General features: G+C 45.3%; 2 protein-coding genes across 11 annotated transcripts in view; one reads left to right on the forward strand and one right to left on the reverse strand.

Moving 5' to 3' along the window:
- Positions 1–358: 358 nt before the first annotated feature.
- LOC129032888 (zinc finger protein ENSP00000375192-like) lies at positions 359–2,514 on the reverse strand. The gene is made up of 2 exons (XM_054480842.2): positions 2,497–2,514; positions 359–886 (listed from the first exon to the last, which is right to left on the reverse strand). The coding sequence occupies exons 1-2, from the start codon at positions 2,512–2,514 to the stop codon at positions 410–412; spliced, it is 495 nt and encodes a 164-aa protein (XP_054336817.1). The 3' UTR covers positions 359–409.
- A 434-nt stretch (positions 2,515–2,948) lies between these two features.
- PRKAR2A (protein kinase cAMP-dependent type II regulatory subunit alpha) overlaps positions 2,949–26,476 on the forward strand; it is a 95,101-nt gene continuing 71,573 nt past the window's right edge. For 4 of the 10 annotated variants that reach the window (XR_010125595.1, XM_054481738.1, XM_054481739.1 and 1 more), the window contains exon 1: positions 2,949–4,099. Coding sequence is in view for 8 of the 10 variants with exons in the window: in XM_054481738.1 (XP_054337713.1) it covers positions 3,838–4,099 (262 nt within the window). In the remaining 2 variants the exon portion in view is untranslated. The remainder of the gene's footprint in view (positions 4,100–26,476) is intronic. The other 6 variants (XM_063661163.1, XM_063661162.1, XR_010125594.1 and 3 more) reach the window with 4 other exon arrangements.

Consider the following 26,476-nt stretch of genomic DNA (forward strand, 5'->3'; position numbering starts at 1 on the left):
GGGTTGACCAGAAGTGGGAGAGATGGACCCCTTCTCTGGGGACCAAGTGCTGGGGGAGAGTGCCAGGTTAAACCTGGAGGCTGGCTGCCCATCCTTGCTCTAAGACTAGTCTATGGAAACCCATGAGGAGCAGCTGTAGGGCTCCTGCTTTCTGTGGCTATATGGCAGACACACCTGTGTATGGTAGCTGCACCTGACAGCAATAACTTAAGCATACTCTGAGAATGACCCTGTATGGCAGATGCACCTGAATGTGTTAGGAGTTCCAAGCGAGGACAAGCTGGAGATTCATTACTTACCCATGAGAAATATCTGAGCCCCCATTCTGTCCTGTGGATGTACAGGGGATTGAGCCCCTTTGTTTTGGGTTAAATCAAAGTTGTTAGGGGGAGGGTGTTAAGTGAAAATGCTATATATGCTGCATACTTTCTGCAGGTGGGGCAGTTCTCCTATCTAGCCCACCTCCACTGGACTGCTCTGTATGCAAATTCCCCTCAATCAACCCTAAGTCTTGTTTGCTGGTTCTGGATCTCTTTTGGCCTCTCGAACCTGGTGCCATCCCTACTGAAGTTAATAGGGGTTTGGTGGCAAGGCGTGGTGGCTCACGCCTATAATCCCAGCACTTTGGGAGGCTGAGGTGGGTGGATCGCCTGAGGTCAGGAGTTTGTGACCAGCCTGGCCCCGTCTGTACTAAAAATACAAAAAATAGCCAGGCGTGGTGGTGTGCGCCTGTAGTCCCAGCTACTCGGGAGGCTGAGGCAGGAGAATCGCTTGAACCCAGGAGGTGGAGGTTGCAGTGAGCAGAGATCGTGCCACTGCACTCCAGCCTGAGCGACAGAGCAAGACTCCATCTCAAAAAAGAAAACAAAACAAAATATGGGTCTTTCTTGGCCAGGTGTGGTGGCTCATGCCGGTAATCCCAGCACTTTGGGAAGCTGAGGCGGGCGGATCACCTGAGGTCAGGAGTTCAAGACCAGCCTGGCCAATATGGTGAAACCCCATCTGTACTAAAAATACAAAAAATAAGCCGGGCGTGGTGGTGTGCACCTATAATCTCAGCTACTTGGGAGGCTGAGACACGAGAATCACTTGAACCTGGGAGGTGGAGGTTGCAGTGAGCTGAGATCGCATCACTGCACTCCAGCCTGGGCAACAGAGTAAGACTGTGTCTCAAAAAAACAAACAGACCGGGCGCGGTGGCTCACGCCTGTAATCCCAACACTTTGGGAGGCCAAGGCAGGCGGATCCCGAGGTCAGGAGATCCAGACCATCCTGGCTAACATGGTGAAACCCCGTCTCTACTAAAAAATACAAAAAATTAGCCGGGTGTAGTGGCGCACGCCTGTAGTCCCAGCTACTCTGGAGGCTGAGGCAGGAGAATGGCGTGAACCCGGGAGGTGGAGCGTGCAGTGAGCCGAGATCCCGCCACTGCACTCCAGCCTGGGCAACAGAGCAAGACTCCGTCTCAAAAACAAACAAAAAAACTCAAACAAACAAAACGGCCAGGTGCAGTGGCTCACACCTGTAATCCCAGCACTTTGGGAGGCTAAGGCAGGCAGATCCCGAGGTCAGGAGTTCGAGACCATCCTGGCCAACATGGCAAAACCCCGTCTCTACTGAAAATACAAAAATTAACTGGGCATGGTGGCAGGCGCCTATAATCCCAGCTACACAGGAGGCTGACGCAGGAGAATTGCTTGAACCTGGGAGGTGGATCTCAGTTCACCTCAGTGAGCTGAGATCGTGCTGTTGCACTCCATCTTGGGTGACAAGAGGAAGACTCCATCTAAAAGAAAAAAAGCCAGGCGCGGTGGCTCACGCCTGTAATCCCAGCACTTTGGGAGGCTGAGGCGGGTGGATCACGAGGTCAAGAGATTGAGACCATCCTGGCCAACATGGAGAAACCTCATCTCTACTAAAAATACAAAAAAATTGCTGGGTGTGGTGGTGCATGCCTGTAGTACCAGCTGCTTGGGAGGCTGAGACAGGAGAATCGCTTGAATCCGGGAGGCAGAGCTTGCAGTGAGCAGAGATCATGCCATTGCACTCCAGCCTGGGTGACAGAGTGAGACTCCTCTCAAAAAAAAAAATAGGGGTCTGGCAGAACAGTGGCCATCATTCCTTCCAGGATGCCTTTTGAATGCTCTGCTGGATGGGTGGTTGGCTGAGCCGTGGGGCATCTGAGAACAAGTCAGTAGACCTTCTCCAAGAGTATGCAATAAGGACTGAGCAGGAAAAAAGTTGGAGACTGCCTCTCCCCTCACAAAGCTGATGATCCAAGATTCTTCTCAGGGGTCAAGAAACTTGTCCAGGGAGACACTGCTGTTTATAATCACAGGCCTGCTTAGCCTAGAGCCTGGGTTGGCCTCTTCATCAGTGGGGATGAGGGCTCCTTGCTCCCAGCTGCTCAGCTCCCAGCAGCATTGAGCTCCTGGGTGTGTGCCAAGCCTGTATGGGAGGTGATAGGGAGGATTTTAATTAATACTGAGTAATTACCAGGTGGTGTTTAAGCATCCCAAATGCCCTCAGGTTCCCAAACCTACAGCTACTCTCTTCCTGGCTGGGCCTGGAAAGGAGAGGGGGGACTCTGCCCTATGCCCAGTGGGCCTTTGGTTAGCACGTAGGCTGTAGACTGGACATCCCAGGACGGTCTCCACCTTTTTCAATACCCTTCCAGTTTGGTAGGAGGAGGAGGGCGATTTGGGAAATAGTCTGGCCTCTACAGTTCACCTATACCATCTTCCCAGGGGCAAAGGATAACAATGCCTGTGGTCTGCTCAACCTTCATTAAGCAGTGTTGACCTAGGGCCCAGTGTAGAATGTGGGGAGAGGAATGGGCAGACCTAGATCTGGGGACCCTGGTGAAAGTGCTCCAGGAGGAACAGGCACAGAGGTCTTTGCTGCTTTTGGCCTTATTTCCCTTTCTCACTGTACACATTTGGCTGAGTGAACTCTTTCAAATTTATTTTTCTGTCTGTGGCTCTCAAATTATGATCTCATTCAAACGCCTACTTCCTACAAGGCCTTCCCCGTTTGACATCTCAGAGACCTGACAGACTCCTGAGTTATTCCACCATTCCACCTGGCAGCCAAGGTGGTCCTGACTCCACCAGGCCTTTGCTCTTGTATGTTCAGATGGCTTTCCTCCAGATCTTCCCCTGGGCAGGTCCTGCTCGGGCCTTGGGGCCAGCTTGAATGTCACCCCCGAAAGTGAGCCCTCTCTTCCCCTTCATCACAGTAGAATCACACTGATGTGCTCGTATGCTTCTGCTTCTCGCTGTGTCTCTGGTGCTTAGTAAGTGCTGCCCAAAAAGAGGCTCTTCGCATCAGCTGAAAGAATAATTTAAAGGTCTTCAGGACCACGCGAGAGGCACTAATTGGTCCCCTTCATGGGTAGACCGTTCATTACCTAATTCCCTGGATTCCCGCCGTGAGCTGGCATCAGGAACCCTCCACTATCTCGACCCCCCGACAGCCCGAGGGGCGTGTCATCTAGTGGCGCAAGCGTACTGAGGGCCGGTGCTGAGCGGGGACGCGCACGCCCGCGGTCGCGTGCGTCACAACCAGGACGCCTGCCCCGCCCGTCCAGCTCGCCTGCCCGTCGGTCCCCGCGGCGGCGGCGGCTGCCCAGTGACAGCGGCGGCGGTGCCAGGTCGGCCGTAGTAGCGTAGGATTGCGCGGCCCGGAAACGCAGAGCCGGCCAAAGAGCGGCGCGACGTGAGACGGGGCCGCGCGCGAAGAGACCTCGCGGGCGCGGAGCGAAAGGCCGGCGTGAGTGAGCGCGGAGACAGTGGCCGCCGGCGGCCCAACCCGTCTATCCCTTCGGCCGCCGCCGGCATGAGCCACATCCAGATCCCGCCGGGGCTCACGGAGCTGCTGCAGGGCTACACGGTGGAGGTGCTGCGACAGCAGCCGCCTGACCTCGTCGAATTCGCAGTGGACTACTTCACCCGCCTGCGCGAGGCCCGCGCCCCAGCCTCAGTCCTGCCCGCCGCCACCCCACGCCAGAGTCTGCGCCACTCCACGCTAGAACCCGGCCCGGACCGTGTCGCCGACGCCAAAGGGGACAGCGAGTCGGAAGAGGACGAGGACTTGGAAGGTAGGCTGTGGGCGGGGCCCTGGGGAGTGGTGCAGGAGGTCTCCAGAGGTCTAGAGGGGTGGCAGGGAGCCGGGTGTCGCGCCGGAGCCAAGCCGACCGCGGGCTGGGATTGGGAGCTCTGTAGCCGCGTTTCTAGCGTTTCCCTGAGACACCGGCGTGAGCCCGCGTGCGCCACTTCCAAATTGAGCTCCGCGGTCCTGCGAGCCCTAGAGCGCACCGAGTGATTTGTCAGATCCAGCCTTGAAGGAAACGTGCGCGCTGTCGGCGCTGCTAGAGGATCCCTCGCCTTTGCTTAAGACCCTTCACCAGGTTTGGCTTCGAAGACAAGAGCGTTCTCATCCAGTGACTTGTGTTTAATTGATAGGACAGTAAGTTTGTTTGGAAATAATAATTTTTTTGAGAAGTTACTGTGAAAACTTTTAAGCATAGACAAAAGAGGAAAGGTGAGATGAATCCCTATATGCCATCACCTACATTTAACAGTTGTGTTTGTCACAAAGTTTCATCCATACCTTTTTTCTTTCTTTGCCGAAGTGTATTAAAACAAATCTCTCAGGTCATTTCACCTCTGCTTACTTGAGTTTGTATTTCTTCAAACATGGTCCCTGGGAATAGTCCTATTTTTAAAAACTTGGCCAAAACGATTGAATCAAATTTGGTGAGAGTAAATAATTATCTTGACGGCCGGGGCAGTGGGCCTCTATAGTCTATACCAGCTATTCTGGAGGCTGAGGAGGAAATATCGCTTGAATCCAAGAGTTCGAGACCAGCCTGGGCAAAATAGACACCCTGCCTCATTTTTGAAAACGAAAAACCCGGCCGGGCGTGGTGGGTCACGCCTGTAATCCCAGCACTTTGGGAGGCCGAGGCGGGTGGATCACCTGAGGTCAGGAGTTCGAGACCAGCCTGGCCAACATGGCGAAACCCCGTCTCTACTAAAAATACAAAAATTAGCCGGGCGTGGTGGCGGGCGCCTGTAGTCCCAGCTACTTGGGAGGCTGAGGCAGGGAGAATCGCTTGAACCTGGGAGGCGGAGCTTGCAGTGAGCCAAGATCGTGCCACTGCACTCCAGCCTGGGCGACAGAGCGAACTCCGTCTCAAAAAAAAAGAAAAAGGAAAAACCCAGTAACTATCTTCTTGTTTAGTGTGTGGGTTGTAGCTTTAAAGGAAAGGATCCCAGCAGAGACTGAGATTAGGAGAGCAGCTTCATTGGCTCTACTTGCTGTGTCAGGATTTATCATTTAGTAATAGTAAACCTTCTCCAAGAGTTTGCAATGAACTTCTCCAAGAGTACGCAATAAGGACCGAGCAGGAAACAAGTTGGAGACTGTCCCTCCCCTCACAAATTTGGTGATCCAAGATCATCACACCTTTTTTTTTTTTTTTTTTAAAGTCACGATCTTGCTCTGTCACCCAGGCTGGGGTGTAGTGGCACAATCAGGGCTCACTGCAACCCCAACCTCCCAAGCTCAAAGTATCCTCCCACCTGGGCCTCCCAAGTAGCTGGGACTACGGGCGTGTGCCGCCATGCCTTACTAATTTTAAGTGTTTTATAGAGACGGGGTCTCCCTGTGTTGCCCAGGCTGGTCTTGAACTCCTGGCCTCAAGTAATCCTCCTGCCTTGGCCTCCCAAAGTGCTAGGATTACAGGCATGAGCTACTGCTCCTGGCCAAAATAACTTTCTACATCTGATCTAAGCAAGAGTGTTAAAAAGCAATTAGTTTCCTTGATTGCTTCAACATATGCTTTGTCAATTTAACAGTAGAATTAGCTTACTTTTGAACAACTAAAATTTAACAAAACAATGAAACCATTTGAGAGGCCAAGTTAGGATCTTAGTGTTATTAGATCACACACACACAAAACTAGTTCTGAGTTGTATCTGGTCTGGCCCAGTATTCAAGTCACAGCAGGGTGGGAGTTAATTAATGGTCATTGCTGTGGGAGGTTACAAGCTTCAGTGCACTGGGCAATCTCCGTAAGTGTATTCATGCTAAAAGAGTAACAAGGGCTCTTCTGGGTTTCCCTTGATTTATTGCACATTACATCATGGGTTTTTGGGAAATCAGAAATTATTTTCTAAACTCTGCCACAGGTTTGCTTTGTGGTCTTGGACAAATTCTCAAACCTGTTTGATCTCAGATTTTCTTATCTTTAAAATGAGGACAGTGACAACAATCTTCCAGGGACAAATGTGTTTTTAAAAGCTTTATTTCAGGTTTGTTTCACTGTCATCTCTGTAAATAACAAAGCAGTAACCTGCTTTGAGACAATTTTTATTTACACAACACTTTAGGATTTTAGAAATTAGCCTCAGATGAGTAAAAGTTTACAAGTTTTTGTATTATATCTTCATTCTTTGTCATCTTTGATATCTTTTTCAAAATTGAGTTGACTTAAAATCTTTGTACCCTGTTATTGGTATTTAAGTATTTTTGGTGTCTCAAGTGCCTGCACCACATAATTATAGAAATCACTACAAGGTGGATTTCTATTTACAAATAATAAACGAAAAATACATTGCATACAATGAGATACTTCATACCTGTTAGGATGGCTGGTATTAAAAACAGAAAATAGCCAAGATGTGGAGAAGTTGGAACCCTTGTGCATTACTCATGGGAATGTAAAATGGTTCAGCTGCTGTGGAAAACAATTTGGTGGTTCCTCAAAAAGTAGTTAAACATAGAATTATCATAGGTAGAGCAATTTCACTCCTAGGTATATAACCAAGATACTTTTTTTTTTTTTTTTTTTTTTTTTTGAGACAGAGTCTTGTTCTGTCGCCCAGGCTGGAGTGTAGTGGTGGGATCTTGGTTCATTGCAACCTCTGCCTCCTGGTTCAAGCAATTCTCCCACCTCAGCCTTCCGAGTAGCTGGGATTACAGGCATGCGCCACCACACTTGGGTAATTTTTTGTATTTTTAGTAGAGATGGTGTTTTACCATATTGACCAGGCTGGTCTCAAACTCCTGACATTGTGATCTGCCTGCCTCAGCCTCCCAAAGTGCTGGGATTACAGGTGTGAGCCACCGTGCCCAGCCTGCCTACCCAAAATAATTTTAGGCAGGGAGTTAAACACAGATAGTTATACTCCAGTGCTCATTGCAGCATTATTTACAGTAGTCAAAAGGTGAAAACATGGCGCACGCCTGTAATCCCAGCACTTTGGGGGGCCGAGGCGGGCGGATCACCTGAGGTCAGGAGTTTGAGACCAGCCTGACTAACATGGTAAAACCCCAACTCTACTAAATACAAAAAAAAAAAAAAAAAAAAAATTAGCTGGGTGTGGTGGCAGGCGCCTGTAATCCCAGCTACTTGGGAGGCTGAGGCAGGAGAATCTTTTGAACCCAGGAGGTGGAGGTTTCAGTGAGCCGAGATCACGCCATTGCACTCCAGCCTGGGCAACAAGAGCGAAACTCTGTCTCAAAAAAAAAAAAAAGGGTGGGCCAGGCACTGTGGCTCATGCCTGTAATCCCAGCACTTTGGGAGGCCGAGGTGGGCAGATCACCAGGTCAGGAGATCGAGACCATCCTGGCTAACACAGTGAAATTCTGTCTCTACTAAAAATACAAAATATAAGCCGGGCGTGGTGGCAGGTGCCTGTAGTCCCAGCTACTCGGGAGGCCGAGGCAGGAGAATGGCGTGAACCGGGGAGGTGGAGCTTGCAGTGAGCCGAGATTGTGCCACTGCACTCCAGCCTGGGCAAGAGAGTGAGACTGTCTCAAAAAAAAAAAAAAAAAAAGATGAAAACAAACCAGGTATCCAGGTATCCATCCATAAATGAATGGATAAACAAAATATGGTATATATATATGTAAGACTGAGTGTTGCTCTGTCTCCCAGGCTGGAGTGCAGTGGCACGATCCTGCTCACTGCAACCTCCACCTCCTGGGTTCAAGCAGTTCTCTTGCCTCAGCCTCCCAAGTAGCTGGGATTACAGGCGTGTGCCACCATGCCTAGCTAGTTTTTGTATTTTTAGTAGAGACGGGGTTTCACCATGTTAGCCAGGCTGGTCTCAAACTCCCGACCTCAGGTGATCCACCCATCCGGCCTCGACTTCCCAAAGTGATGGGATTACAGGCGTGAGCCACCATACGTCACCATCCTTAAGAAGGATTGAAATTCTTATTCGTGCTACAGCATTGAAAATATTATCCTAAATGAAATGAGCCAGATACAAAAGGACAAATAATGTATGATTCCACTTATAGAAGGTAACCAGAATAGCTAAATTCATAGGGACAGAAAGTAGAAGAGCGCTAACTGGGGGCTTGGGGGAAGGTGTAATAGGGTGTTATTGTTTAATAGGTGCAGAGTTTCAGTTTGTGATAATGAAAAAGTTCTGAAGTTGGATAATGGTGATGGTTGCACAATGTATGTATTTAATGACACTGAATTGTACACTTAAAATGGTGAAATGGCACATTTTATGTCCATCTTACCACAATTTAAAAAGGAAGAAAAAATGAATTGTATACCCAATGACATTAGAATAAGTCTACACTACTTAAATTAGAAATAGGATATGTTTCAACTCCAAAGCCAATAAAAAAAAGAAAGAACAAGAAGTATCATATGTAATGTTATAACTGTATATAGCAAGGAAGCTTTGCTTAGTGAGGTCCTTGTGACTAACTACCAATTCAGTTTATAAAATTGCGTCCTATTGGAAAGAGTCAAAAAACTTACTAGATGTTATTTTAATAACAGCTTTAATATCAAACAGGACATAACTTCAAAGTATAAAGTATTATAATGAGTATTTAACATTGAGAGATGCCTGAAGAGTATAAACTTATTAATAAATTAGCTGCGTACAAACAATAAATCGACATTTAGAATTGTTTCACTTGTGTAATTACCATAAAGCATTTATACTTGCGGGTCTCTCAGCATTTTTTTTTTTTTTTAGGTAACAGCTTTATGGAGATATACTTCACATACAAGTCAACTATTTAGAATGTATAATTGATTTTTCATATCTGTGTGCAGCTGTCACCATAATATATATATATATTTTTTTTGAGATGGAATTTTCCTCTTGTTGTCCAGGCTGGAGTGCAATGATGCGATCTCGGCTCACTGTAACTTCTGCCTCCCAGGTTGAAGCAATTCTCCTGCCCCAGCCTCCTGAGTAGCCATGATTACAGGCATGTGCCACCACACCCGGCTCATGTTTGTATTTTTTGTAGAGATGGGGTTTCATCATGTTGGCCAGGCTGGTCTTGAACTCCTGACCTCAGGTGATCTGTCTGCCTCGGCCTCCCAAAGTGTTGGGATTACAGGTATGAGCCACTGCACCTGGCCAACCATAACAATTTTTTTTTTTTGAGACGGAGTCTTGCTCTGTCGCCCAGGCTGGAGTGCAGTGGCGCGATCTCGGCTCACTGCAAGCTCCGCCTCCTGGGTTTGTGCCATTCTCCTGCCTCAGCCTCCCGAGTAGCTGGGACTACAGGCACCCACCACCATGCCTGGCTAATTTTTTGTATTTTTTTTTAGTAGAGACGGGGTTTCACCGTGTTAGCCAGGATGGTCTCGATCTCCTGACCTCGTGATCCGCCTGCCTCAGCCTCCCAAAGTGCTGGGATTACAGGCGTGAGCCATCGTGCCCGGCCCCATAACAATTTTTAGAACATTTTTCTTCACTCCAAAAAAAGTCCCATATACTGTTTTTTTGTTTTTTTTGTTTTTTCTTTTTTCTTTTTTTTGAAAACGGAGTCTCTCTCTGTTGCTCAGGCTGGAGTGCAGTGGTGAGATCTCAGCTCACTACAATCTCTGCCTCCTGGGTTCAAGCAATTCTTGTGCCTCAGTCTCCTGAGTAGCTGGGATTACTGGCATGTGCCACCATGCCCAGCTAATTTTTGTATTTTTAGTAGAGATGGGGTTTCACCATGATGGCCAGGCTGGTCTCGAACTCCCAACCTCAGGTGATCTGTCCACCACGGCCTCCCAAAGTGCTGGGATTACAGGTGTGAGCCACTGTGCCTGGCCGCCATACACTTTAGTCATCACCTCACCAACACCCTCATTCCCCTCATCACTAGGCATCCTCTAATCTACTTTTGTCTCTACCATTTGCCTATCCTGGATATTTCATATAAGTGGAATCATATAATATGTGTTGTTTTTTTTTTGAGCGAAGTCTTGCTCTGTCACCCAGGCTGGAGTGCAGTGGTGTGATCTCAGCTCACTGCAAGCTCCGCCTCCTGGGTTCACGCCATTCTCCTGCCTCAGCCTCCCGAGTAGCTGGGACTACAGGCGCCCACCACCACACCTGGCTAATTTTTTGTATTTTTAGTAGAGATGGGGTTTCACTGTGTTAGCCAGGATGGTCTCAATCTTCTGACCTCGTGATCCGCCTGCCTCGGCCTCCCAGAGTGCTGGGATTACAGGCGTGAGCCACCGCGCCCAGCCAATATGTGGTCTTTTGCCGCTGGCACTTAGCATAATGTACTCAAGGTTCATCCATGTTGTAAGCATGTATCAGTACTTCTTTTTTTTTTTTTTTTTCCTTTTTCCACTTGTTCTAAATAAACTTCATTTCTTTTTTTTGCTAAATACTATTCTGTTGTCTGGAAATACCATTCATTTCTGGATATACCATTTATCCATTCATATGTTGATGGACATATAGATTGTTCCCACTCTTTGACTATTATGAATAATGCTGCTATGAATATTTGTGTGTACAAGTTCTGTGTGGACCTGTTTTCATTTCTCATAGGAGTAGAATTGCTGGGCCATATGGTAGCTCTGTTTAACCTTTTGAGGAACTGCCAGCCTGTTTTCCAAAGTGGCTGAACCATTTTACATTCCAACCAGCAGTGTTTCGAGGATTCTAATTCCTCTACATCCTTGTCCGAACGTATCTGTCTTCTAAAATTATTATAGCCAAACTAGTGGGTGTGAAGTAGTACCTCATTGTAGTTTTGATTTGCATTTCTCTAATGACTAATGATGTTGAGTGGGCGTCTTTCCATGTATTTGTCATTTGCATTTCTTCTTCTTTTTATTTTTTAAGATAGGGTGTCACTCTGTGCCAGGTTGGAGTGTATTAGCAGAATCATAGGTCACTACAGCCTTGAACTCCTGGGCTCACGCCACCATAGCTGGGCTCTTGGGCTCATGTGCCACCATAACTGGCAAATTTTTTTTTCATACCTGGCTAATTTTTATTTTTATTATTATTATTTTTGAGACAGGGTCTCTGTCACCCTGGCTGGAGTACAGTGGTGCAATCATAGCTCACTGCAGCCTCACCCTTGCAGGCTCAAGCGATCCTCTCACCTTAGCCTCCCAAGTAGCTAGGACTACAGGCATACACCATGCCTGGCTAATTTTTGTATTTTTTGTAGAGATGGGGTTTCACCATGTTGCCCAGGCTGGTCTCGAACTCCTGAGCTCAGGTGATTCGCTTGCCTTATCTCCCAAAGTGCTGGGATTACAGATGTGAGCCACTGTGCCTGGCCTCTGGCTAACTAAACAAAAATTTTTTTTTTTTTTTAGTAGAGATTGGGTCTCACTATGTTGCCAGTGTTGGTCATAAACTCCTGGCCTCAAGTGATCCTCCTGCCTTGGCCTCCCAAAGTGCTGGGATTATAGGCATGAGCCACTGTGTCCAGCCTTTTCACTTTTTTGGTGTCCTTTGAAGCACAAATGTTTTTAATTCTGATGAAATCCGATGTGTCTTTTTTCTTTTCTTGTTTGTGCTATAGGTGTCATTTAAGAAACCATTGCCAAATCCAAGGTCATGAAAATTTACCCCTGTATTTTCTTCTAGAAGTTTATAGTTTTATCTTTTGCATTTAAGTCTTTGGTACATTTTGAGGTTTTGTTTTTTTTTTTTTTTTGTATATATATTAAAAAAACTTTATTCTTCTTCTTTTTTTTTTTTTTATTTTTTTAGATAGAGTCTCGCACTGTCGCCCAGGCTGGAGTGCACAATGGCACAATCTTGGCTCACTGCAACCTCTGCCTCCTGGGTTCAGGCGATTCTCCTGCCTCAGTCTCCCGAGTAGCTGGGATTACAGGTACCCGTCACCACGCCTGGCTAATTTTTTGTATTTTTGGTAGAGACGGGGTTTCACTATGTTGGTCAGGCTGGTCTTGAACTCCTGACCTCGTGATGCACCCGATTTGGCCTCCCAAAGTGCTGGGATTACAGGCGTAAGCCACCATGCCTGGCCGAGTACTTTATTCTTTTACATGTAAACATCCGGTTGTTCAGCACCATTTGTTGAAGAGGCTATTCTTTTCTCACTTAATTGTCTTGGTACTCTTGTTGAAAATTGATTGTTATGCATGGACTCAGTAACATGGGGAAAAAAAAGAAAATGGATTGACTTTAAATGTGAATCTGTTTCTAGACTCAGTTCTGTTCCATTGATTTATATGTCTGACCACATGCTAATATCACATTGTCTTGATTACTACAGATAACTCTGTAATAGGTTTGGAATCAGGAAGTATGAGTTCTCCAACTTCATTCTTTTTTAGAATTGTTTTGGCTATTTTGGATCCCTAGAATTTTTTTTTTTTTTTGAGACTGAGTCTTGCTCTGTCACTCAGGCTGCAGTGCAGTGACACGATTGGCTCACTGCAGCCTCCGCCTCCCAGGTTCAGTAATTCTCCTGCCTCAGCCTGTAGGCATATAAGCTACCACACCCGGCTTTTTTTTTTTTTTTTTTTTTTGAGACAGAGTCTTGCTCTGTCCCCCAGGCTGGAGTGCGATGGAGCAATCTCTGCTCACTGCAAGTTCTGCCTCCCGGGCCACACCATTCTCTTGCCCCAGCCTCTCGAGTAGCTGGGACTACAGGCGTCCGCCACCACGCCCACCTAATTTTTTGTATTTTTAGTATAGATGGGGTTTCACCATGTTAGCCAGGATGGTCTCGATCTGCTGACCTCGTGATCTGCCCGCCTCAGCCTCCCAAAGTGCTGGGATTAGAAGCGTGAGCCACAGCAACCGGCCACACCCGGCCATTTTTTTAGTAGAGATAGGGTTTTGCCATGTTGGCCAGGTTGGTCTCGAACTCCTGGTTTCAAAAGTTATCTGCCAGGCCAAGCGTGGTGGCTCACGCCTGTAATCTCAGCACTTCAGGAGGCCGAGGCAAGCAGATCACTTGAGATCAGGAGTTCGAGACCAGTCTGGCCAACATGGGGAAATCCCGTCTCTGCTAAAAATACAAAAATTTGCCAGGCCTGGTGGTGTACATCTGTAGTCCCAGCAACTCTGTAGGCTGAGGTGGGAAGACCGCTTGAACCCAGGAGGCGGAAATTGCAGTGGCCTGAGATCATGCCACTGCACTGCAGCCTGGGTGACAGAATGAGACTTTGTTTCAAAAAAAAAAAAAGTGATCCTCCTGCCTCAGTCTCTCAAAGTGCTGGGAATTTGTGGGTTACTGTGGCCTGCCCCCATTTGTATGTTTTTTTGTAGAAAAGTCTGTTCAAGTCTTTTGTCTATTTTTTATTAGTTTATTTGTCTTTTTGTTGTTGAGTTATAATAATTCTTTGTCTGGAAACTAGTTCCTTATATGGTAAGTGATTTGCAAATATTTCCTCCCATTTTGTGAATTTTCTTTTCACCATTTTTTTTTTTTCTTGAGACGGGTTCTCACTCTGTTGCCCAGGCTAGAGTGCAGTGATGATCATGGCTTACTGCAGCCTTGACCTCCCAGGCTCAAGTAACCTCTTGCCTCAGCCTCCCAAGTAATTGGGACTACAGGCATGCACCACCACGCCTGGCTAATTTTTGTAAAGGTGGGATTTTGTCATGTTTCCCAGGCTGGTCTTGAACTCCTGGGCTCAAGTGATCCATCTGCCTCAGCCTTCCAAAGTGTTGGGATTACAGTCATGAACCACTGTGCCCAGCCTTCTTTTCACATTCTTAAAGCATAAAAGTTTTTAAAATTTTTATGAAGTACAATTTTAGCTCTTTTTTTCTTTGTTATTGTTTTTTTTCCTTGTTGCTGTGCTTCAGGTGTCACATACCTGAAGTACAGTCTGATTTATGCCCCTACCTCACAGTAGAGCTACTCTCCTCCTTTGCTTGGTTCACACTGAAGAGGTATGAAGAGGTGTGAGAATATGGGATTGCTGCTCCGTATGGACCCTGACCTCCACTTGTTTAGCTAAAAATGTACGTGGCCTATTTTTCCTCTCCTTCTGAGCTTTTACTGCTGGATGGCAGTAAACTTTTGATTGTCTTGCCCTTTTGTAAAGTGGCTATGACAGTATGGCTGGGTGGAAGAAACCATTTTCTTTTTCTTTTTTTTTTTTTTTTTTTAATGACAGAATCTCGCTTTGTTGCCCAGGCTGGAGTGCAGTGGCGCCATCTCAGCTCACTACAACCTGTCTCCCGGGTTCAAGCGATTCTCCTGTCTCAGCCTCCCAAGTAGCTGGGATTATAGGTGCACACCACCATGCCCGGCTAGTTTTTGTATTTTTTAGTAGAGAAGGGGTTTCACCATTTTGGCCAGGCTGGTCTTGATCTCCTGACCTCAGGTGATCCACATTCCTTGGCCTCCCAAAGTGCTGGGAATACAGGCGTGAGCCACTGTGCCTGGCCAGAAGAAACGATTTTCTTTTCTTTCTTTCTTTTTTTTTTTTTTTTTTTTGAGACCAAGTCTCACTCTTGTTGCCCAGGCTGAAGTGCAATGGCGTGATCTTGGCTCACCACAACCTCCGCCTCCTGGGTTCAAGCTATTCTCTTGCCTCAGCCTCCTGAGTAGCTAGGATTACACAGGTGCCTGACACCACATCCGGCTAATTTTTGTGTTTTTAGTAGAGATGGAGTTTCACCATGTTGGCCAGGCTGGTCTTGAACTCCTGACCTCAGATGATCCGCCCGCCTCGGCCACCCAAAGTGCTGGGATTACAGGGGTGAGCCACTGCGCCTGGCAAGAAACAATTTTCTAAACACAAGAGGAAACGTGGGCTGTTTATATGGTGATGCTTCTTAAGGAAATATGATTATTTTAAGAAATTAGCTTGAGTGCAATGGCTCATGCCTGTAATTTTGGTACTTTGGGAGGCCAAAGTGGGAGGATTGCTTGAGCCCAAGAGTTCAAGACCAGCCTGGGCAATATGGCGAGACCCCCCCCATCTTTTCAAAAAATTAAAACAATTAGCTGTGTTATGGTGACATGCACCTGTATTCCCAGCTACTTGGGGGGCTGAGGAAGGAGGATTCTTTGAGCCCAGGAGTTTGAGGCTGTGGTGAGCTATGATTGCGTCAGTGTTAATACAAAAAAGTTAGCTTTGCTAATTCATTTTCAATAACCTACAGGCAGCTTTTGAAATGTCGTCATTGGAAGGATCAAATGCACTTGGGGCTCTTGGACAAGCTACAGACTCATAATATGTGGGCAAGGGCAGATTGGATGTATTTGCACAATCTGGAGACTGTATGAGGGACTTGTTTTCATTGTCTTTGGCACACAGCAGCCTTAGTTTTTAGCTCTGTCAAAGAATGGAATTATTTCAAGACTGTTTCCTCAGCAAAAATCAATCAAGGGTTCCTACTCAAGTAAAAAGCAACTTGTAGGAAAATAATAGGGGATATATTTTGCTCATTAAGGATCTTTTTATAGTGGCTCTTGGTGCACTGCCTATGAGTTAGCCCTGATCCTCAAGGAGCAGCTTAAAAAATTTTAAAAAAAATTGTTTTGTAATAATTTTAGATGATGTACTTTCAGGAATCATTATAGGTGTTGGGACAGCTGTTTTGTGTCTCTTAAAGCATGTGTCTTGCTAGGACTGTTCTTGTATATTGTATATTCACTAAGTTTTTCTTGTGTAATTTTTCCTCTTTGGAGTAAAATTTAGTATATGTTTCTTTGGATTTAAGAGAAAAAATATGTGTGTTCAGAGGCTGGTAACTAAAACTTTTAGCTTATTTATTTTGCGTTTGAGGTGCCATTTAAATGAATTTTAGATCTGGAAACAAATGGCTTGAGTTTTTCTTGGTCCAAGCCCAGATAGCTGCCTGAAAATTTGTCAGCAGTTTTTTTTTTAATATGTATATATATATTTTTTTCTTATTTATTTATTTATTTTTGAGATGGAGTCTTGCTCTGTTGCCCAGGTTGTAATGCAGTGGCATGATCTCGGCTCACTGCAACCTCTGCCTCCCAGGTTCAGGCTATTCTCCTGCCTCAGCCTCCTAAGTAGCTGGGACTACAGGTTCGTGCCACCATGCGCAGCTAATTTTTGTATTTTTAGTATAGACGGGGTTTCCCCATGTTGGCCAGGCTGGCCTCGAACTCCTGACCTCAGGTGATCTGCCCACCTGGGCCTCCCAAAGTGCTGGGATTACAGGCGTGAGCCTCTGCACCCAGCCTTCATTTTCATTTATTTCTGTTTTAATAGAGAGGAGATTTTGCTCTGTTGCCCAGGCTGGTCTCAAACTCTTGGGCTCAAGTGATCTACCTGCCTCACTTGAGCTGGGTGCGGTGGCTCACGCCTATAATCCCAGTGCTTTGGAAGGCCAAGGTGGGTGGATCACTTGTGGTCAGAAGTTCGAGACCAGCTTGGCCAACATGGTGAAACCCCATCTCTACCAAAAAATATAAAAAATTAGCCGGGTGTGGTGATATGTGCCTGTAGTCCCAGCTACTCGGGAGGCTGAGGCAGGAGAATTGCTTGAACCTGGGAAGCAGAGGTTGCAGTGAGCTGAGATCACACTACTGCACTCCAGCCTGAGTGACAGAGCAAGGCTCTGTCTCAAAACAGACAAACAAAAAACAAGAAAAATCAAAGTGCTGGGATTATGGGCATGAACCACTGCACCTGGTAAAAAAAATAAAAAAAGGCTTAAAGGATAAGAATATAAATCAATTTTTCTTTCTTTTTTTTTTTTTGGAGACGGGCTCACTCTGTTGCCCAGGTGCGATCACAGCTCACTGCAACCTCAGCTTTTTGGGTTTAAGCAAGATCCTCCCACCTCAGCCTGGAGTACCTGGGACCAGAGGCGCTGGCCACCACACTTGGCTAGTTTTTTTCTATTTTTTTGTAGAGACGGAGTCTCACCATGTTGCCTTGGTTGGTCTTGAACTTTTGAGCTCAAGCAATTCTCCTGCCTCAGCCTCCCAAAGTACTTGGATTACAAGTGTGGGCCACCGTTCCCATCCAGCAAAATATTTTTGTACACCTGTACAGTGCCTTTATGTATTAAGGTAAATGTTATTACAAAAGAGTCAAAAAGTCAAGAGAAGAGCTGAATGTCTGTAGTCCCAGCTACCCTGAGGCTGAAGCAAGAGAATTGCTTGAGCCCAGGAGTTTGAGGCTGTTGTGGGCCATGATCACACCTGTTTGTAGCTGCTGCACTCTAGCCTGTGCAACATAGGGAGACCTAATTTCTTTAAAAAAAAGAAAGAAAAAAAGTTAGAAAAAAGTTTAAAGTTGGGCTATGTGCGTTGGCTCACACCTGTAATCCCAGCACTTTAGGAGGCAGAGGCGGATGGATCACCCGAGGTCAGGAGTTCGAGACCAGCCTGACCAACGTGGTGAAACCCCGTCTCTAGTAAAGATACAAAAATTAACCAGGTGTGGTGGTGGGCGTCTGTAATCCCAGCTACTCGGGAGGCTGAGGCAGGAGAATCACTTGAACCTGGGAGGCGGAGATTGTGGTGAGCTGAGATCGTACCGTGATTGCACTCCAGTCTAGGCGACAGAGCAAGACTCCATCTCAAAAAAAAAAAAAAATAAGGTTTATAAAGTAAAAGTTATAGTACGTTAAGGTTATAATTGAAGAAAAAACGTATTTTTTATAGATTGTGTAGCCTAAGGATACAGTGTTGTATACACTAATGTACAGTAGTGTCCTAGACCTTCACATTCACTTATCACTCACTCACTGACTACACCCGAAATAACTTCCAGTCCTGCAAGTGCCATATACAAGTGTAAAATTACTTTTATACCATATTTTTACCGTATGTTTTCTATGTTTAGATATACAAATAGCCTAGGAGTAATAGGCTTTACCATATATTCTAGGTGTGTTGTAGGCATAGTACCATGTAGGTTTGTGTAAGTACACTCTGTGATGTTTGCAGAATGATGAAATTGCCTAACAAATTTCTCAGAATGAAATGATACATGTGCTTTTGTTTTTTCGAGGCATCCAATATTTTAAAAGTAAAATTATAATTCAAAGAGTTTACTTCATGCTATCAGCAGACATACTTATGTTCTTTCTTATTCTGTTCTTTTTTTTTTTTTCATCTTAAACTCAGTGGTAAGAATTGTCATGTTCTTGAAGGTTCTTTTGGGGAAGATTATTGGAGCTTTGTGTTTGGTGACTCCATGATTTTTAACAGGGCAGGTGATTTGTCTTGGCATTTCTAGACCAAGCATCCAATGCTCGACTAGTTGGTTGGTTTCTCAGCCCAAAAAAAATAAGCCCTATGTTGTTGGCGGTACTCCAGGGCTTTTTTTGTAGCCATCATCAGATAATTCTGGATATGGTTAACTTTAATGCATACCAAATTTTAAAAATGGTTAGTAGATGAGTGGTATCTGAAATCCTAATAATTTTCAACAAGACTGCTCTTACTTCAGAGTGGAGTTTAGTGCCCCTAAAATGAGTGGGCATCAGTGGCCTTAGATATCTTTTTCTATGTTTATCTTTATTTTTGTAAGTTGAGAGGTTTTTTTAAGTTTAATTACTTTGTTTTTTTTAATTTACAACCCTATTCACCTAGAGTAGAGAGTTTTAAGTTTGTTTTTTGGTGTATAATAAAGAATGTGACTAGCCTTTTTCCTGGGGTTCCTGGCATAATGTGTCTAAAACCTTTGGAATTTTCCAAGTGATAGAAGTGTCTTTCTTTGTTATTCATGAGCCTTTTGGATCATAACTGAGTTTATGTTAATGAGATGATTCAGTATGGGGGCTGGTCACCAGAAAGACCAACCATGTGATAGGAGGGCTGATGCTTTGAGGCAGTCTAATCTCTGGGGAGAGAAAGGGGGCTGGAGGTTGAGTTTAGTTATGTGGCCAATGATTCAATCATGTCTATGTTAGGAAACCCCAGTAAAAACTCTGAACACAAAATTGGTGGATCATCCTGGTAGGTAAATCCATTGATGGGCTGGGAGGGTGATTCCATGGGGAAAGGGGACAGAAGTTTGTGTTCAGGACCCTTACAGACCTTGCCATATGTCTCTTCATTTCACTGGCCCAAATTTGTGTCCTTTATAATAAAACTATAATTGTAAATACAGTGCTTTTCTGAGTTCTGTGAGTTCTAGTGAATATTGAACCAGAGGTGTCATGGGAACCCCTGAATTTTTTTGAGACAAGGGTCTCGTTCTGTCACCCAGACTGGAGTGCAGTGGTGTGATCATAGCTCACTGCAGCCTTGACCTCCCGGGCTCAGGCAATCCTCCTACCTCAGCCTCCCTAGTAGCTAGAACCAGAGGTGCGTGGCACCACACCTGGCTAATTTTAAAAAATTATTCATAGAGATGGGAGTCTCTCTATGTTGCCCAGGCTGGTCTCAAACTCCTGGGCTCCAGTGATCGTGCTGCCTTAGCCTCTCAGTGCTGGGAGTCACCATGCCCTGCTGGAATCCCTGAATTTGTAATGAGTTGGTTAGAAGTACAGGTGGCCTAGGATCCCCAAAGTATAACTACCATCTGAAGTAAGGGCAGTCTTGTTGGGCATCTTGCCTTTTAACTTCTAGAGTCTGATGTTAACCACCTAGTGTTAGCATCAGAATTGTATGGAAGTATACCAGTTAGTGACAGAATAGTTTTATATTCCTATTATATGTAATTCTACTGAAATTAGGGGCCAGATGTGAATTGATGAGAAGACATACACCAGAAGGGGGATGTGGCCTTTGGTCCTTTCCAGCTTGGGTAATAGGAAATCATTCTTTCAGTCTATTTTTAAATTAAATTTAATTTTTTTATTTTGAGACAGAATTTCTCTCTTGTCCAGGCTGGAGCATGGTGGCGCAATCTTGGCTCACTGCAACCTTTGCCTCCCAGGTTCAAACAATTCTTGTGCCTCAGCCTCCCAGGTAGCTGGGATTACAGGCGCATGCCACCATGCCCAGCTAATCATTTACGTTTAATGTCTATGTGTGCCAGGGTCTGCACTCAACAAAAGGTAGCAGGAAAGTCTCCATCCTGACTCCTTAAGAGTCTTTAGTGTGATGCAGTAGACATGTGGATCGTGTCTGTGAATAGCCACTGCACTCCAGCCTGAGCAACCTAGCAAGACTTTATTAGAAAAAGAAAATCAGGCCGAGCGTGGTGGCATCATGCCTCTAATCCCACCACTTTGGGAGGCCAAGGCGGGCAGACTCCTAAGGTTGGGGGTTTGAGACTAGCCTGAGCAACATGGAGAAACCCAAATTAGTTGGGTGTGGCGGTGTATGCCTGTAATCCCAGCTACTTGGGAGGCTGAGGCAGGAGAATTGCTTGAACCTGGGAGGCAGAGATTGCGGTGAGCCGAGATTGCGCCATTGCACTCCAGCCTGGGCAACAAGAGTGAAACTCCATCTCAAAAAAAAAAAAGAAAAGAAAATCAGTATAAATTAACCATATTTGATATGTTTGAGTTCATTGCTCTTTTTTTTCTTTTTCTTTTTTGAGACAGAATCTCACTCTGTTGCCCAGGCTGTAGTGCAGTGGTACGATCTCGGCTCACTGCAACCTCCGCCTCCCTGCAACCTCCGCCTCCAGGGTTCAAGCGATTCTCCTACCTCCCGAGTACCTGGGATTACAGGTGTGCGCCATGATGCCTGACTGATTTTTGTGTTTTTAGTAGAGACAGGGTTTCACATGTTGGCCAGGCTGGTCTCAAACTCCTGACCTCAAGTGATCCTCCCGCCTCGCCCTCCCAAAGTGTTAGGATTACATGGGCGTGAGCCATCATGCTTGTCCTCATAGCCATTCTTATTCAACTTTTATTTTAGGTTCAGGAGGTACATGTGCAGGGTTTTTCCTTTCTTTCTTTCTTTCTTTCTTTCTTTCTTATGATTTTGGAATGTACAGGTTTGTTACATGTGTAAATTTCATGTCACCTGAGGTTTGGGATATGAATGATCTTATCACCCAAGTAGTGAACGTGGTACCTGGATAGCTAGTTTTTTCAACCTTTACCCTTCTCCCCCCTTTTTTTTTTTTGGAGACAGAGTCTTGCTGTATTACCCAGGCTGGAGTACAGTGGCATGAACTCAGCTCACTGCAACCTCTGCCTCCTGGGCTCAAGTGATTCCCCGAGTAGCTAGGATTATAGGCATGTGTCACCATGCCCAGCTAATTTTTGTATATATTTTTTTAGATGGAGTTTTGCTCTTGTTGTCCAGGCTGGAGTGTGATGGCATAATCTCAGCTCACTGCAACCTCCTTCTCCAGGGTTCAAGTGATTCTCCTGCCTCAGCCTCCCGAGTAGCTGTGATTATAGGTGCCTACCACCACGCCTGGCTAATTTTTGTATTTTTAATAGAGACAGGGTTTCTCCATGTTGGCCAGGCTGGTCTTGAACTCCTGACTTCAAGTGATCCACCTGCCTTAGCCTCTCAAAGTGCTGGGATTACAGACGTGAGCCACCATACCCGGCCCCGGCCCTTGTTCTTATTTGATGTTCATATTATCCTGTCTTTTTGTAGTGGTAACCTCTTCAAATTTCCTCCTGATTTCCTTTTGCTATGGTCCTTAGTAGACTGCCATAGTGTCCTTGATCTTGATTTCTGATAGAAGATTTTTTTTCTTTTTCTTTTTTTTGGAGACGGAGTATTTCTCTGTTGCCTAGGCTGGAGTGCAGTGGTGTGATCATGGCTCGCAGCAGCCTCGACCTCCCAGGTTCAAGCAATCCTCCCACCTCGGCCTCCCCAGTAGCTGGGACCACAGACGTGCGTCACCATACCCAGCTAATTAAAAAAAATTTTTTCTGTAGAGATGGAATCTCCCTATGTTGCCCAGGCTGGAAGATGTTCAAGTCTTATTACATTTTTGGTTTTAGACTTGTGGTTAGAAAAAACTCTCCAACCGTATTTTTCTTCTCCTCTCACCCTACCACAACAGACATCAACATAGAAGACTTCTGTGACCAAATATGTGTGGTTTTTTTTTCCTCCACACACCAAGCAGCAGACACCAGCTGGGTATTCTCACATTTATTTCTGACTGTCTTCCTGGAGACAGCAACAGATCTCACAGGTTGAGGGCTCAACCCGTAAGACAGCGCCCCCCCCACCCCCCACCCCCTTTAGACACCAGTCCCAAGTATGATTTCTGAAAAAACTGCAGATTTTCTTGAGTTCTTATCTTTAGAATATACCCTATTAGGATTTCCAGTTAAAGTCACTTGAAGGGCCAGGCATGGTGGCTTACACCTGTAATCCCAGCACTTCAGGAGGCTGAGGCGGGCGATTGCTTTGAGCCCAGGAGTTCAAGACCAGCCTGGACAACATGGTGAGACCTCGTCTTTATGTTAAAAAAAAAAAAAGTCACTTAAAGTAGTCCTTTGTGTGATTCTCTTTCCAATTCAGTATGCAGTAAGTTTGCTTTATGCTTTAGGGATTGGTTTTTCTAATTTAATTTCATAATTGTTTAAAATATTTGTGATTCCAAAGCCAAATCTATAAAACAAGGTATATTCAGAGAAGACTGGCTTCTACCCTTGTAGCCTCCACTCAATTCTTTCCTTCCCCTATAGCAGTGGTTTTCAGCCTTGGGAGCTTTTAAACAATATTGATAATGGCCCCACATCCAGTCAAGGCCATGATTGCACCACTGCACTCCAGCCTGGGCAACAGAACGAGACCTTGTCTCAAAGAAAAAAAAAAAAAAAAACGAACATCCTGGGGCATCATGAACACATTTGACTTGGGATCTGCATATTATTGCATGATTCAGATGTAGTAACTAGCCTGATTTGTTATTTTCATTTGATTACTAGTCTGTGACATGTGTCTTGTGTTTTACAGAATATGTGAAATTGTGTTCTTAGGAAAATGAAAATGGCTTAATTTTGCTAATTTGCTTTTTCTTTTATTAGAGTATAATTTTTTTCTTTTGGCATCAGTTACTGAGGCCATTTTTTCCTTCTCTTTGCTCTAATCTAAGCATATAGATTCAATTCAGTAGATATTGTGAGTGCTAGCTGGTGTTCTATCAATTTGAAGTGGTTCTGTGGCCATGGAAGTTTGGGAGATGCTTCTACAGGCCGGGGACACATTAAACAGCTTTATAAAGGGAAGGAACATCACCATATTTATACCCCATGCAAGCCGTGTGAAGAACTGGTCTGAGGCAGGGCTAGGCTGGATGCTGGGAAACTCCATGTTTTTTTCTTTTTCTTTTTTTTTTTTTTGAGACAGAATCTTGCCCTATCACCCAGGCTGGAGTGCAGTGGTGCAATCTTGGCTCACTGCAACCTCTGCCTCCCTGGTTCAAGCGATTCTCCTGCCCTAGCCTCCCTAGTAGCTGGGATTACAGTCATGTGCCACCATGCCCAGCTATAGTAGAGATGGGGTTTCGCCATGTTGGCCAGGCTGGTCTTGAACTGACATAAAGTGATCAGCCCGCCTTGGCCTCCCAAAGTGCTGGGATTACAGGCGTGAGACACTGCACCTGGCCCTGTTTTCATTCTTTTTTTTTTTTTTTTTTTTTCTGAGACGGAGTGTTGCTCTGTCGCCCAGGCTGGAGTGCAGTAGTGCAATCTTGGCTCACTGCAACCTCCACCTCCCAGGTTCAAGCGATTCTGCTGCCTCAGTCCCCGAGTAACTGGGACTACAGGCACACGCCACCATGCCCGGCTAGTTTTTGTATTTTTAGTAGAGACGGGGTTTCACCATGTTGGCCAGGCTGGTCTCAAACTCCTGACCTCACGATCCGCCCGCCTCGGCCTCCCAAAATGCTGGGATTACAGGTGTGAGCCACCGTGCCTGGCCCTGTTTCCATTCTTAAAAGGGAGTTCTTGACTGTCTTTCAAGGATATGGTAAAACTTAAAGATAATGTATGCTAAATACCTAGTGTCTGGTGTGATAACTGTAATTGGTTGTATAATCATTTCTATTGATCCTAGAACTCATATCTCTCAAGAACTCGTATCTCTCAAAACCAGGGAATCTGCATATTTACAAATTCTTGGGAAGTTGGATTATCAGTAAGAATTTTGATTGGAAAATACAGAATTGTAACAGGGAAAATAGCAATAGCTGGAAGGGAGTGGGGATGGGTAGGAGGAGGTATTTCCCTAGTTCTGGGAAAGCATGAAGCAAAGCTGGTCTTTACAGCAGAGAATGATCCTTTCAGGTCTGGATAGCTGGTGTTCCTAGAGTTGAAGTTTCTGCCCTTGGCTAGGTAGTGCTCTGTGTCATCTCTGACTTGACCCACAATCCCCACCACTCCTTGCTCTGATCTTGTCACAGTCAGATCCTATACTTAGGGAGACGTTCTTTCTCTTTCTGTGAGGCATGGCTTACGCTGGACTAATCATTCCACCCTTGTCCTACTGTTACAGTCTGTGTGTTTAGGAGTAAATGGAGGAGTAATTAAAACTGTGTGATTGGAGATGGTCATGGCATTGCCCCTGACATAGGGAGCCTGGAGTAACAGGAACTGTGAAGTTTATTGGTTCTATTCTGGACCTATTGAATTTCAGGTCCAACCCATGGAGTTGGAGTTCCAGCTGGCATTTAGCCAACATTGGGAATGTGGGTCTGGAGAGCACAATGGTCATGAGTCAAGCTCACTTTTTCACATTTCTTTTCCTTTGCATATGCCTTCCCTTCTGCCTGGAATGCTGTCCTCCCCTTCTTGTTTCTCTGCTGAACTGCTACTTGTCTTTTATCAACCAGTTTAAGGGTTTCCTTTTCTGCACAGCAGCAACCCTATGAGGTAGGTGCTATTATTATCCTGGTTTTATAGATGAGGAAAGTGAGGCACAGAGGTTAAGTAACTTATTCAAGGTCACACTGCTAGTAAGTGAGGTGACTGGATTTGAACCCAAGCAGCCTGGCTCAGAATCTATGCTTATAACTACTGCATTCTTACTGGTTTCTAGGTACTTGGTAAGTACTTATCATATGAATCAAGTGTTCATAGTAGTCATCTATGTGCAAGAGAATTAAGGAGGCAGGTTCTTTGTTTTAGGACAGTATTTCCAGTGAGACAAAAGGCAATCCCCAAATGTTTCCTAATGTGTTCCCTTTTCTCCGTTCCCATTACCATTCAAGCTTTCTTCATTTTTTTGTCAGGACTATTACAGTAGGCCCATTACTGGTCTTCCCACTCCGTGCCTTATTCCATTGGTGATACTATTATTAGAATAATCTTTCCAAAATGCATGTATGACCCTCTTATTCCCTTGCGGTAGATCTACTCCATTGGCTCCACAGTGCCTAAAGCAGTTCCTGATTCAAACTAAAGAGTGAGCTATTCTGTATCCCCAGTTTGGAATATTCCAGAGAAGGAATGGCTTGGGTTGGGTCATATTCCATTTTTGGAATAAGTTAGCATGAATGTTCTATGCTTGTTCCAAGCAAGTTACCATGCTTAAGAACACTGATTTGCCTGGCTTGGATCATGCACCCTATCCTATGACCAAATTGGAAGTGGCAGGCAGAGTTGGGAGTGAAATCCTGAAGTCCCACAAGGACTTCACATCTGTGAGAGGCCACTCCTAAAGGATAACTCTGGTTACCTAACTAGGAGGAGGTCGGGGTTTGGAGTAGTGTCACAGGAGGTGGGTTGACACAGTGGTATGGCTAAACACTGTTGTAGCCTTCAGCCTGCCCACTGCCTTCCTGTGTTATTTCAGCAGATGTCCACTCTGGTCAGCACTGGGACAGGGGAGGATAAAAGTGCTCTTGACTATAGGAGCTTATCATCTGTCTGGTAGGGGCAGCAGTAAGCAAACAGGCAACATGATCCTTCCACAGGAAAAAGCTGAGGGGATTCTAATAAACATTATATTGCTAAGGATCCATAATTAAATAATGGAATGGTGGAATGTATTTCAAAAAATGTAAAACAAGTATTTTATTGATTCACACTTTTATTTTTCCTCAGTTGTCAAATTTAGATGACTCAGATTCTGGCTTGACCGCTTCCTAGCTGTGTGACCTTGGATACAATTCTCTGAGTCTCAGTCTCCTCAGCTACAAAATGGGATGGTAATAGGGTTGTTGTGAAGGGTATATGTGATGATGCATTTAAAATGGTTGGCATAATACTTGCATGTAGTGGGACTCAAAAATTGTAACTAACAAAAAATGTTTGAGGGTGGGCGTTGTGGCTCACGCTTGTAATCCTAGCACTTTGGGAGGTCAAGGCGGGCGGATCACCTGAAGTCAGGAGTTCGAAACGAGCCTGGCCAACATGGTGAAATCCTGTCTCTACTAAAAATACAA

The sequence above is a fragment of the Pongo pygmaeus genome, chromosome 2 (genome assembly GCF_028885625.2).
Source record: "Pongo pygmaeus isolate AG05252 chromosome 2, NHGRI_mPonPyg2-v2.0_pri, whole genome shotgun sequence".
In the NCBI taxonomy this organism is placed as follows: Eukaryota; Metazoa; Chordata; class Mammalia; order Primates; family Hominidae; genus Pongo; species Pongo pygmaeus.